The following is a 12,153-nucleotide window of genomic DNA, read 5'->3' as shown; positions in this document are numbered from 1 at the left end:
TTTGGCTGTTATTCTATACAGTGTGGCTCATGCCTGCAGTACATCTTCTGCAGGAAAGCGCCCTGGGCAATTAATGAGATCAAGGACCATAAATGGTGCTGATGGAGTGGACTGAAGAGAGGTTGAGCAAACTGGGTTGATACTGGATTTAATGCCTCCATTATCATTTTAGGAAGCAGAAAAATGAAACTTGCGCGCAGGAAAAAAAAAAAAAAAAAGAGAAGAAAGTTGGTTTCTGGTGTTAATAGGAAGTCATCGGAGATATGTGATAAGCAGAGATTAGATTTGCAGTAGGTGGGATAACCTCTGCGGAGCGCTGCTCTCCCGTCACCTGCACCAGCCTGGATGGCCGGTGACCCCTCCTGTCCTACAACCGGCCATCCCGGGACTCATTCCCCACGGAGCTGCGGCACCAAAGCAGCTGTTACCCCTGGAAAAATCCCCCTGATTCAGGGAATCACAAGGGATGCTCCCTCCAAGCTGCAGCATCACCCATGCCTGGCATCACAGCAACAACCGTTGCCCGAATAGCATCTCCTAAACCCAATTTCCCCCAAATTTGAGAGGCGAATATATAGATTTTTTTCCCCTCTGGCCTACATCAGTGAAACCTGTGGTGGCTTTAGGATTTCTGGGCACTGGAAGGCGTGGCCTGAGGCAGGTAAAACTGGGCTAATTTCCACTTCTTTTTACATTTCAAAGAGCACTGCATGCTTGGCTGCTCAGCTCTCCCGCATCGCATCAGCCCTCCTGAAAGCCCGGTGCCTCTGGCACGGGGAAAATCGCTCTGCTGAAGTGTGAATGAGCTTCCTGGGGTGCTGCTCCAACACACGGAAATAGCCTTCAGAAATTCTCTGCCCTGCTGCCTGCCCCGGGGTGTGTTTTGTATTTTCCCTTGCCAGTCACTGGCAGGGCTGTGGGGCATCTCACTCCCTTCCAGCCTGCCACAGCCAGCAAGGTGAGCACCTGAAAAACCCATTTTAAGGGGTTTATTATTTTATCTTCCTCCCTCTGGGACTCCCCTCGCCCCAGGGAACTGAGATTTTTTGACTTTCCGGGCTGCCCATGAAGTTGCAGAGCCAAAATGAAGTCAGAGGTGATGGAATCACCCCCCTGGCAGCAGGGTTGCAATTAGTCTCCAACTTGTTGAGCTCCGGAGGGGACAAGGGGACGGAGAACCTTGATTATATGAAGTCCCTTTAAAATACCCCAAATTTGCCAGAACTGTTACAAAAGAAAGAGTTCTTTACCAGGGAGTCTCCGGCCGCTACAGGGAGGCAGAACTGGTGTCGCAGGGGACGGCAGTGCAACCCCCTCCCTGCAAAGCTTAACTTGTTTCTCGGAAAAAAAAAATAAAATAAAAAAAAAAATGCTCCGAACCATATCTGATTGCAAAAGATGTTTTTGGCTCTCCCCAAATCTCACAGGGGGGATCTGATTAGGATCAGTCGGGTGTTTAAAAACAGGGGCTGTTACAGCCATTATTTATTAGAAATGACAGTAAAGGTTGTGTACCTTAGATCATTATTTTTATTATACCATCTGTGCAGCTCCATACATTTCCCATTTCTCTGTATTACCCACATGGGAGTCATTATGGTTTTCTTCCAAGAAATGTGTGTGTAATCTGGTAATCCCAGAAAAACCCCTCCGAAGTCAGGCTGCAGATGGTCCTTTACACTCTGCTATGGCCCGTGGCCCCGGGCTGGGTGCGTCTGGGCTGGGCTGGGGCTGCTGGGCGCTGCCAGGGAGGGACGGATCCGGGACCTGGGGTCAATGCGGGAGGGAACTGCCCGGGGATGGACTAATCTGGGACTGGAGACACTGGGCTGAGGCTGGGGAGACTGGTCTGGGACAGGGGAGACTGATTTGGAACTGGGAATGGATCGACTTGGGCCTGAGGATGGACTGATCTGGGACTGGGGAGACTGGTCTGGTACTGGAGAGACTGATTTGGAACTGGGAATGGAACGACTTGGGCCTGAGGATGGACTGATCTGGGACTGGGGAGACTGGTTTGAGACTGAGGATTGACTGAACAGAGTCTGAGGATGGACTGATGTGGGACTGGGGAGACTGGTCTGGGACTGGGGAGGGGCTGATCTGGGACTACGAGACTGGTTTGGGTCTGGGGATGGACCAACCTGGGACTGAGGATGGACCGATCTAGGACTGGGGAGGGACCAGTCTGAGTCTGGGGAGACTGATCTAGGACTGGGGAGACTGGTTTGGGACTGGGGGAGAGTGAGAGATGGGATGGGATGGGATGGGGAGACTGGTCTGGGACTGGGGACACTGGTGTGGGACTGGAGCGACCTGAGGGCGGTCTGGGACCGGGGTTGGCCCGATCCTGGTGGGGCTGAGCTCAGCCCGGGCACGGACCCGCCCGGCGCTGCAGGCGGAGGGGACACGGGGCAGCACCCTGGGAGGTTCGCCCCGCCCCCTCCCGCCCAATCCCCGCCTCCTCCCGCCCTCTCCCCGCCCCCTCCCGCCCTCGCCCCGCCCCTCGACTGATTTCCCGGAAAGGCTCACGCTTCAGAGAAAGCGGCCCCGGCCGCGCGCGCCCCACCGGGCGGCTTCCCATTGGGCCGCCGGAGACAGAGACGGCTCCCCATTGGGCGGGGCGGGCATAGAGCGGCGGCTGACTATTGGCGGGACGGTGCGGGGGCGGGTCCGGGGGGGCGGGTCCGTCCCGGAGCCTCTATAAAAAGCGGGCGCGGGGGGGCAGCGCGGGCAGCGGCGCGGAGCGGCGTGGCGGGCAGGTACGGGCAGCGCGGGGCTTGTGCTGCCCGCGGGGTGCTGGGGGACCCTGGGCGGGGGGGGACCGGCCCGGCCCGGCCCGGCCCTGAGGGGTGCGAGGGCTGAGCCTGCCGAGCGCGGCGGGGAGGGCGGGCGGGCGGGCAGCTGTGGGGTGATGGAGCGGTGCTGCCTCGCCAGACGAGTTTTCTGGCTGCTTGTCTTTCCTGGCGTGGGGTCAGTGCACGGGTCCCTGCGTGGGAAGGGCTCCAGAAGAGCTTCCCAGGGTTCTGTGGAGGGGAGGTGGAGCTCTGGCCTCTGCACATTATGAGCGCAAGCTTCCCAGAAGATCCTCTGGTTCAGAAGAGTCCCCTTTCAGCAAGCGTTTCTGAGGTTCTTCCCCCAGGCCCAGTTGAGGTGTGAGGTGTTTGCTGTGGGAGCCTGCAGAGGGGCTGTTGTGTACCCCTGTCCCTCTGGGGATGAGCTGTGGCTTGTGCTTTGGGGTGCCCAGCTCTGGAGGGGCAGCTGGGATCCAGAACTGCCCTTGGTGTTGTTTTGGCTGGTGGTTTGAGCTATCAGCGTTCCTAAAAATGGAGGTTGTGTTGTGGCCGGCCAGGGAGGTCTGTGTGTCCTACTGTGTAGCTGTAGGGTGATGGAGAAGGGACAGAAGTTGGTGGCACTGAGCTGGTGTGAGTTCATGGCAAAGCAGGGACCGCCAGGTCTCAGGCTGTCTTGGGAGCATCCTTGTCTTCTCCCCAAAACCTTCCCATGGGGCAGTAAATTAAAAAAAAGAATGAGGGAGAGACAGTCTTGTAAAACTTGAAGGAGGGTTGTGAGTGTGGAAGGCCTGGAGGGCTGGTCCTGGGACTGCTGGTTCCTTCTGCCAGGCCACCAGCTCCTAAAGTCTCTGTGGGTCTTGCCATGGAGGTAACGGAGGGTGCTGGGAGGGTTGAGCCTGGCAGTTTTCTTCCAGCTGGGCAGGAGAAGCTTCCTCATGGGTCCTCTATGAAGTCACCCAGCGGTTTTGGCTAAATATGACCCAAAGTCCCCAGCAAGGGTGGCTTGACTTCACCCTGCTCCATCTTGGCGTTGGTCCTGTGTTTGAGAGCGTTGATTGTGCGGCCCTGTGCCTCCCCAGATAGGCAGTGCCTGGCAAGAGGGACGGCCATCTCCTCCGGGGGAGATGCCAAGACCAACTGGGGACAGCACTTGGCTCCTGTCTCCTACAGACACTGATGGGCGTCTGCCCCAGAGTGGCCAAGTGTCGCTTGCTCAGGTGACAGCACAACTGGGTCATTTAATCCCCATCCATCTGCTTATGTGATGTATCCCACAGCAAAAAAAAAAAGAGTAAGCTGAGCACCATCAGCCTGTTTCTATGAACTGAACTTTGATAGAGCTGGAGGAAGAATTTGTAGTAACCCTTAGAAAATTGCCTTGATTTTTTTATTATGGAAGAAGGGAGATTTTAATGTATAGAGGTTGGCATGTGGGACCTGCACTGCTGAAAGCTGCTTGTCTCTTCAGGCAGTGCCACTACCAGCTGTGCACGTGGCAAACCAGAGCATGGTGTGATCCCCTAGACCCCAACTGTGGTGGGACAGTGCTGGGGGGAGCTAACGGGGCTTGGACCTCTCGTTCCATCCAGGATGTGTGACCGCAACGGCGGGCGGCGGCTCCGGCAGTGGCTGATCGAGCAGATCGACAGTGAGCTGTACCCTGGGCTCATCTGGGAAAATGAGGAGAAAACCATGTTCCGCATCCCATGGAAACACGCCGGGAAGCAGGACTACAACCAGGAGGTGGATGCTTCTATTTTCAAGGTAGGGACAGATGGTTAATGCCCCTTCTCAATGGTTTCTGGGCTCTGTGATGCTGTTTCTCCCCTTGTTGACAGTCCCACTGGTGGGCGATGTCCATGTTCTCTGAGGGTTTTGTATCTCTGACCCTTGCAGGAGATGCTTTGCCCCACAGTTGGTCTCCCAGGCTCTTTTGGTTTGTTTTCAGGATATTTGAATCCTGGTCTGACATGAGAAGCTGGATGTGCTCCTTCTAACCTGCTCTAAATGTCTTATCAGGCTGCTCTTGATAAAAGGCTGGATTTACCAAAAAAAAAAAACCCCACCCAAAAAGACTTTGTAGGAGGGAAGGAAGCTTTGGATTTCACTGAAAGAGGGGAGAGGGGATTTCCAGTTTTGAAGAAAAACTGGAAAATTCCATCCCTAATTGAAAATGTCAGGTTCTTCCCCAGGAATTCCCTTCCCTCTGCCTCCAGTTTCAAATAGTTGTACTGGTGAGCATGTTCTCTTTCAGGGCAGTGACAGCTGGTTTGGGAGCACTCAGTTATGAGGATGGCATTGAATTCAGCCGCTGGAAAAAACATATAAATATCTATAAAATAAATATGCATATTTAAAAAATAATACATATTTTGCAGTCTCCCTTCAGTGGTAAAATGTACTCTCCCATCAAAAGCACAAATGATGTACTGCTCCTAAAAAGGAACTGGCTTTCATTTATTAGTCAGGAGCTGGAAAATGATGTTTATTTTGATTGGGTTTTTTAATTGGGGTGTTACCAAGTCATTAGGAACAGCAGTGCTTCAGCTGCTATTCCTCACATCCCCTGCAGCTCCTGGTGGTGCAGAGATGAAGCCACATACTATGACCTTGACCCTCCGTTTTAAAACCTGGGTGCTGCAGCCCTTCCTGCACCTGGGTGCATTGCCGGGGCAGGTGGTGCTGCTCTGCAGCCTGACACCCGTCCCCATGTGTGGCAGCTCTGTATGTGTCTGCAGTCGAGGAGTGAAACAGCAAATACCCCTGGGGTTGGGGGGGTTTACAGAGCTCACATGGAAGAATATTTTTTTTGTCGTTGTTGCTTTGTTTTAGGCCTGGGCTGTTTTCAAAGGCAAGTTCAAAGAAGGTGACAAAGCGGAGCCGGCCACGTGGAAGACACGGCTGCGTTGTGCTTTGAACAAGAGCCCCGACTTTGAGGAGGTGACAGACAGGTCCCAGCTGGACATCTCAGAGCCCTACAAGGTCTACAGGATTGTACCAGAGGAGGAACAGAAATGTGAGTGCCCTGATAAGGGGCTGACCCCCAGTGCTAGTCGGTCCTGCAGGTAACCACAGGCTTGTGCCACTGACCTACATCTGAGTGGAGCTTCCTGGCCAGGCTCTGCTCTTGTGCTGTGATGTTTTGCAGAAGATGTCCCCTGTGTCACTGTCGTGGCAGGGAGAGAAGTAAGAAGAACAGGGTTTTTTTTTCTTTCCCCCCTCAAACAGCTGCTTAGGAAGTATGGGATAACTGCAGCATCTTGTAATCTTCCATTCTGTAAGGATGTTGTAGGGATAAATCTAAAATCCTTCCCTGCTTGGGGCAGCACTTGAGCCCCAACCCTTTGTCCTCCCAACGCCTGCCCTGGGTGTGTGGCAGGGAGCTGCAATAAATCCCTTCTCTGTTGCCAGCAGTGATTAGAGTAGCAGTAGTTTCACAGAGCAGTCGCTGCTGCAATGTCTGCTGCGGTGCAGGTCACACCAAATATATCTCTATTTGTGGTTAGGTGTGTGTGCGCTTTTTCCTTTTTATTTTTAAAGTAAAAAACTTGTGAAAAAAAATAATCTCGCTGTCAGGAAATCTGCCTTTAGCTTCTTGGTCTCCTCCAGCCACGTTCACACAAGGGGCTCGCTGCTTCTATGCAAATGGCATTGCAGGTTCCCACCAGCAGCACGACTGTGCTCGGGGTAGCTGGTGGAAAAAGGAGAAGCAGCAGCCTCAGTCTCTGGGGTGCTCAAAAAAAAAAAAAAAACCCCAACCCAAACAACCCACCCTTCTCTTCTGCTCTGTCTCTGTTACCAGCCAGATTTTTTGGTTTGCCTTGCTGCTGGTTGCTGCGCACTGGGGTGATAGATTGCAAACTGGTTTTAGGTCCCAAAAAGCAGCTTTGGGTAGAGCTGGAGGGTGCTGTGAGCCCCACCAAGGGGCCGTGCTGTGGTTCTCTGTTTCATGACTTTCACGGGGGCAAAGGGTTTCTAAAACTCAGCGGCGAGATGAGCTGTGGCTGGGGGAGGTGTGTGGCCTCACTGCATCCCGGCCTCTCCTTGCAGGCAAAGTGGGTGTTGCCAATGGAAGCGGCCTGAATGACATCACGGAGATGGACTGCAGTTCCTCTGCAATCGATGACCTCATTAAAGAGGTAAGTCCTCACCGTGGCTGCAGGTCACCTTGGCCAGAGGTGGACTCATGGTGTCGAGCTGCCTGATTAAAGTGTTGCCTTCCTAAAGTTCAGTCGGCAAAGCTTTGGGGATCGGCCTGGTGGGCAGCGCTGGGTTTGCTAGCTCATTCCTGCGCACCAGGACGTGGTTAGTGATGAACAGCTCCTGCTTTTGATATGCATTTGGGCAGGCGAGACCTTTGCTGGGGGACAGAGGCTGTTTCACAGCTCCGTTCCCTTTGGTGGTGTTACCTTGGGCTGCTTCTGCTCGGTAGCTCTTGAGGGTGCTAGAGTGTACGGCTGGGGGAATGCCAAACTTGATCTTTCTAACCAAAACAAATTCATTGGCATCCCATGGCATTGCTGTTTGGACCCTCTCTGAGCACTGCAAGTGTCTTGGCACAGGGCAGTGGCTGCCTGTGGCATAGAACCTGCTCTGATCTTGGTGTCTGGTCTTTCACAGCCCCCCTGTGTAGATGATTATCTGGGGATCATCAAGAGAAGCCCCTCACCCCCTCAGGAGACCTGCAGAAACCCCCCAATACCTGACTGGTGGGTGCAGCAGCCCAGCCCTGGTAAGTAGCTGACTGTGGGTGGTGTTTGGGACTCAGATTTTTGTCTGGGGCAGAAGTGCATAATGGAAAACAGTTGTATTTAATCTTACTAAGAATGTTCAAAATACTAGTTATGAGCACTGTGATTGGTACCAGGCACCCAACAGTGCACTGCACAAGATTAAATCCACCCGGGAGTATTTGCTGGCATCTTCTGTGTGGGGCTGGGAAGCCTGATGTGCCTGGGAGAGAAAACTTGGGGCTGGTGGAGGGGGGGGATTGGGGTTTGGGAGCTGGGCACTTAGGCTCAGCTTGGCTTTCTCTCTGCCTGCAGCGTTGCCCCTGATGAATGGATACTCTGGCTATGAGCAGCATCATTCAGGTAAGGCAGCTCCCCTGCTCAGCTCTGGACTGTGGCCATCAAAAGTCCCTCTGAGGCTTGGCCTTGTGTGTGGTGGCAGAAGGTGGCTCTGATTCCCCTCCTTGCCTTGGGAGAGGCTTTGCTCTCTGGGTTTGGGAGGTCCCACACCCTCCTGAGTATCTGCAGGGACTCATCCTACCTGTTGTCCTGTGGCCACAGCTCTGGCCTGGGGGGATGCCCTGGGGTGCTGGGACCTTTGGCAGGGGGAGATCTGCCTATAGCAAGGGAAGTGTGGAGCAAAGGCAGGAGGAAGGGGCTCAGTATCAGGAGCTCTTGCTCGCTGATCACAGAATCATCAAGGTTGGAAAAGACCTTGAAGGTCACCTAGTCCTACCATTAAATCAGCTCTGATTAAATCAACCTGATCAGCGCTGCTACCAGGCTGTGTGCTGGAGGAGATGTCCTCCAGCAAGTAGGAGGTCTCCTCCATCCAAGTGAGACTTGCTTTTGGGAGATTTTGCTGCTCTCACGGGGTTTGGGCATTGCAGTGAGGAGCAGGCAGGGTTTGTCTTCTCCTGATGGGTGGTGTATGTGCCCATCCCCTCCCAGGTTACTCCCAGATGGTGATCAGCTTCTACTACGGCGGGAGGCTGGTGGGTCACATCACCACCTCGTGCTCCGAGGGCTGCCGGATCTCGCTCGGCCAGCCCTCCAGCCACGGTGAGAAGCTCTACGCCCCAGATGCTCTGGAGCATGTGCGGTTCCCCTCAGCTGATGCCATCCAGAATGACCGCCAGAAGCAGATCACCAGAAAGCTCTTTGGGCACCTGGAGAGGGGTGTTCTGCTGCACAGCAACAAGCAGGGCATCTTCATCAAGAGGTTGTGCCAGGGCAGGGTCTTCTGGAGTGGGAACACCATGGTCTACAAGGACAGGCCCAACAAACTGGACCGGGATGAAGTGGTGAAGATATTCGACACCAACTTGTTCTTCAGAGGTTTGTAGGAGCATTTCCCTCTTTTCAGCCACTTGGTGGGGTTGAAAGGGTGGAGTCCTTGGCCTTGGAGCACTCTGGAGTCATCACTGTCCCTCACTGATGTATTACCCAAGTGCTCTGGATGAGTAGCTGATGGTACTGGACATGGGAAGGAATTTCCAGGTGTCTTGTGTCACTAGAAAACTCCTCCTGGTTGGAGGCTTTGCCCAACAAAGCTGGCTCCTCTCGAGCCCACAGCTGTCTGCCACAGCAGGGTGCTCAGTCTCGAAGCTGTGTAGCAAAGGCTGGCAGCCTCCAGCTGTGCCTCTCTCCTTGCAGAGCTGCAGCAGTTTTACAACAACCAGGGCCGCTTCCCGGACAGCAGAGTCATGTTGTGCTTCGGAGAGGAGTTCCCAGACGCTGTGCCCCTGCGGTGTAAGCTCATCCTTGTCCAGGTATGGAGAGCTGCCCTTTGGAGCTCTGCTGCTGAATTTTCCCCCTTGTCTGGAGCATATTGCCTGTTTTTTTTCCCCTGTGAGTAGGGCTCTAGCTCCAGCCCCTGGAGCCACAGACCATTTGGGTGCCCAAATTGGTGGGGTTGCAGGTGTGGCATGAGTATTGGCTTATCTACAGCTTCCTGAGAGGTTCTTGGGCTGTTGCTTGTCAGACTCCTTGATCTGGGTAGATTGTGTTTGCAGACAAAGCTCCCGAAGGGCAAAAGCTTTTCTAAACCGTGAGGAAATCTCTTTTCTTCCTGCTCCTGCCTTTTGGCACTGGGACTGCTGTCCTTTTCTGTGGGAAATGGGGCAATAAATCCCTGGAATGGTTAAGGGACAGACTGGTGCACACAGCGGGGTTGGAAAACCTTCAGGAGGGTGAAGGAGGAGGTGGGGTGAGAGGGGCAGTCCCTGTGGCTCTGTCCATAAACTTCTCCCTGGAAAAGCTGAAGCAATTCTGGGATCTCAAAGCCCCTGGGGTGATGCAAAGGGTGTTTCTGGAGCCTGCAGCCAGTGTGGGGCCCCCTGGGGCCAGCAGGGACATGGCATGGAGGGCACAGGGAGGGTGTTGCATCCACTCCTGAGCAAGCAGAGACCCACCAAGTCCATGAGGTCCTGGAGGGGATTTTTACAAGTTCCAAGACTGCTCCTGTGCCTCTCTGCACAACTTTCTGAGCTGGTCACCTCTTCTTGCCTTGGGTGTCTGCACCAGAGGATCACTGCAGTTGCTGGGATGTCCCCCAGCCTGTCCTCACCTCTCTAGAGCTCTGCTGCGAGAGGAGCTCTTGTGACTGCTCCTCTTCTCCTAGAGGGGCTTGTGCCAAGGTGGTTTGTGGATTTGGACCTGGATCTGTTGGGCACAACCACTTTGCTGTATCTCTCCCACCCCATATGCCACTGGTGGGGGCAGATGGCAGCAGCAGGAGTCACCTGAAGAGGTTTCTCTTCATTCAGTGTCCTCAAGACTTTTTTTTTTTTCTTTGCATAGGTGGAGCAGCTGAGTGTCAGGCAGGTGGTGGAGGAGGCTGGGAAGACCTGCAACAGCAGCCCCATGCTCCCCATAGCTGACGAGACACAGCATGACCAGGTGTACAGGATCTTCCAGGACATCTGTGGGACGCACCAGCGGCCACTCTTCAGAGAAAACCAACCAATTGCTGTCTGAGCTGCCTCCTCTGCACACATAATGTGATGGGATGGGTTGATCTAGACCCAGTTCAGTCCCATTAGTGCCTAAATTCCCTTTTTGGCAAGTTGGTTCTTGTTCTTTGCTGTTTCCAGTCCAGAGTCTGTATAAACACAGCAGTAAAAATTGCCATGAGAAAGTAGGTTGGATGCTTAGTGTGTCCTGCGGACACTTTACTGATAAAAATGACTTTTGTACCCCTCAGGGTAGGTAGTTGGTGTACTGTTGTCTCTAGCAAATGGTGGGGGAGGACAGTGTCTGAGCTGTGCAGGAAAGTTGGGGCTGGGAGTGTTTTGTGTTGCCTTTGTTAATGGCCAGTCAAGCAGAACTGAAAATCAACAGCTATAACGACCCGCCCCAGCGGTCTGCAACTCGAACCTTGCTGAGGATAGTGATTTGGTAGCAGGTGACTCTCGGAAAAGCCTTAAAATGCTCAAATGTAGGAAATTCTTTCCAGAAACCATATTTTTTTTCCTAGAGTCCTGCTGATGGAGGTTAGGGTACGCCTTCCAAGGAGAACCTTCTCAAATTCCTCTTTATTTTTGCTCTGAGGTCTATATGTTTATCTGTAATACCAAAGTATTTTGAAACTTGGAAACCGATGCAGAGATTATATATGTAAATAATGAATATAAGAATCTAGGAATCTTAATTTTTCCTAACCAGAGACAGAGTTTATATAAATATAAAATCTTTAATTTTAAAGATCGCAGCATAGCGTGAATAGGTTGGCTTCACCCTCCTAAACACATGTTGGTCTCTCCCAAGCGTGACCAGGCAGTGGCATCCATGTGTAAATCCTCATTAACATGCTTTGTGTGTGTGCACCCAGCACCGGGGAGCTGCTTGGGCATCGGGCTTGTCCCTTGCAGCTGACACAAACCAGGACCGCATCTGTGTGCGTGCTACTAAGCTGCCTATTTATTTTATGCCTTAGGTTTATTAAATTTTTTTTGTAATTTTTTATCTTCCTGCGATTAAAGTGCTATATTTTGTATTTCTTTTGCACTGGGGTTTTTGGTTGTGATGAGCAGGGTGTTGTATCTCTGGTGGGAAGAGTCTAGTCTGTCTTGCTCCTGCCTCAGTGCTGGGGTCTGTGTTAAGCCCATTCTGTTGCCTCCTTCCTGCTCTGTAGCTGCCTGGTTTCATCTCTGGGGCAGGAGAGGAATGAGCCAAAATGCTGTGGTGGAGGGAGAAGGGTATCACTTGCAGGGCCTTCATTCCAGGGAGCGTGAACCTGGCTGCCCTTAGCTCTTGGTCCTGGGCTGTGATGCCCCAACGGAGGGCAGTTATCTATGGGCCTGCTCAAAGGCATCCTCTGGTCCTTCCCCCATTATTGCCTGGTGGAGCCTTTCCCCACTGTCTTCTCCATCCCCCTTTCTCATGGGGCCTTGTTTAGTGACTGTGGGTGGTGTTTGGGGGGAATCAAGGGGAAAACGGGAGCATCTGCCTTGGTCAAACAAAGTTGCAGCAGGGGAGGCTGAGCATATGCACCCTCACCTGCCTGCGCTTCAAGTCTGTGTTTGGGGCAGGGCCTCAAGAGGTTCTAGGTCATGAAGACCATGTTCTGTCACCTTCCCCCTGTGAAGAATCAATGCCCCCAGCTCTTCGCCCAGAGCAGGATCTGC

General features: G+C 53.2%; 1 protein-coding gene across 1 annotated transcript; it reads left to right on the top strand.

Moving 5' to 3' along the window:
* The first annotated feature begins 2,743 nt into the window (after positions 1-2,743).
* On the top strand, positions 2,744-11,522 carry IRF8 (interferon regulatory factor 8). The gene is made up of 9 exons (XM_074913174.1): positions 2,744-2,762; positions 4,385-4,559; positions 5,628-5,811; positions 6,846-6,934; positions 7,416-7,527; positions 7,841-7,888; positions 8,477-8,863; positions 9,182-9,297; positions 10,328-11,522. The coding sequence occupies exons 2-9, from the start codon at positions 4,386-4,388 to the stop codon at positions 10,502-10,504; spliced, it is 1,287 nt and encodes a 428-aa protein (XP_074769275.1). The 5' UTR covers positions 2,744-2,762; position 4,385; the 3' UTR covers positions 10,505-11,522.
* Positions 11,523-12,153: the final 631 nt, after the last annotated feature.

The sequence above is a fragment of the Athene noctua genome, chromosome 9 (assembly GCF_965140245.1).
Source record: "Athene noctua chromosome 9, bAthNoc1.hap1.1, whole genome shotgun sequence".
In the NCBI taxonomy this organism is placed as follows: Eukaryota; Metazoa; Chordata; class Aves; order Strigiformes; family Strigidae; genus Athene; species Athene noctua.
This window is presented reverse-complemented; position numbering and strand designations above follow the sequence as displayed.

Bases quoted from the DNA above. Each gene is read 5' to 3' on its own strand.
- IRF8 (XM_074913174.1), top strand. From the start codon at position 4,386: ATGTGTGACCGCAACGGCGGGCGGCGGCTCCGGCAGTGGCTGATCGAG. The intron at 6,935-7,415 runs GTAAGTCCTCAC...GGTCTTTCACAG, and splicing joins TCGATGACCTCATTAAAGAG to CCCCCCTGTGTAGATGATTA. The intron at 7,889-8,476 runs GTAAGGCAGCTC...ATCCCCTCCCAG, and splicing joins CTATGAGCAGCATCATTCAG to GTTACTCCCAGATGGTGATC.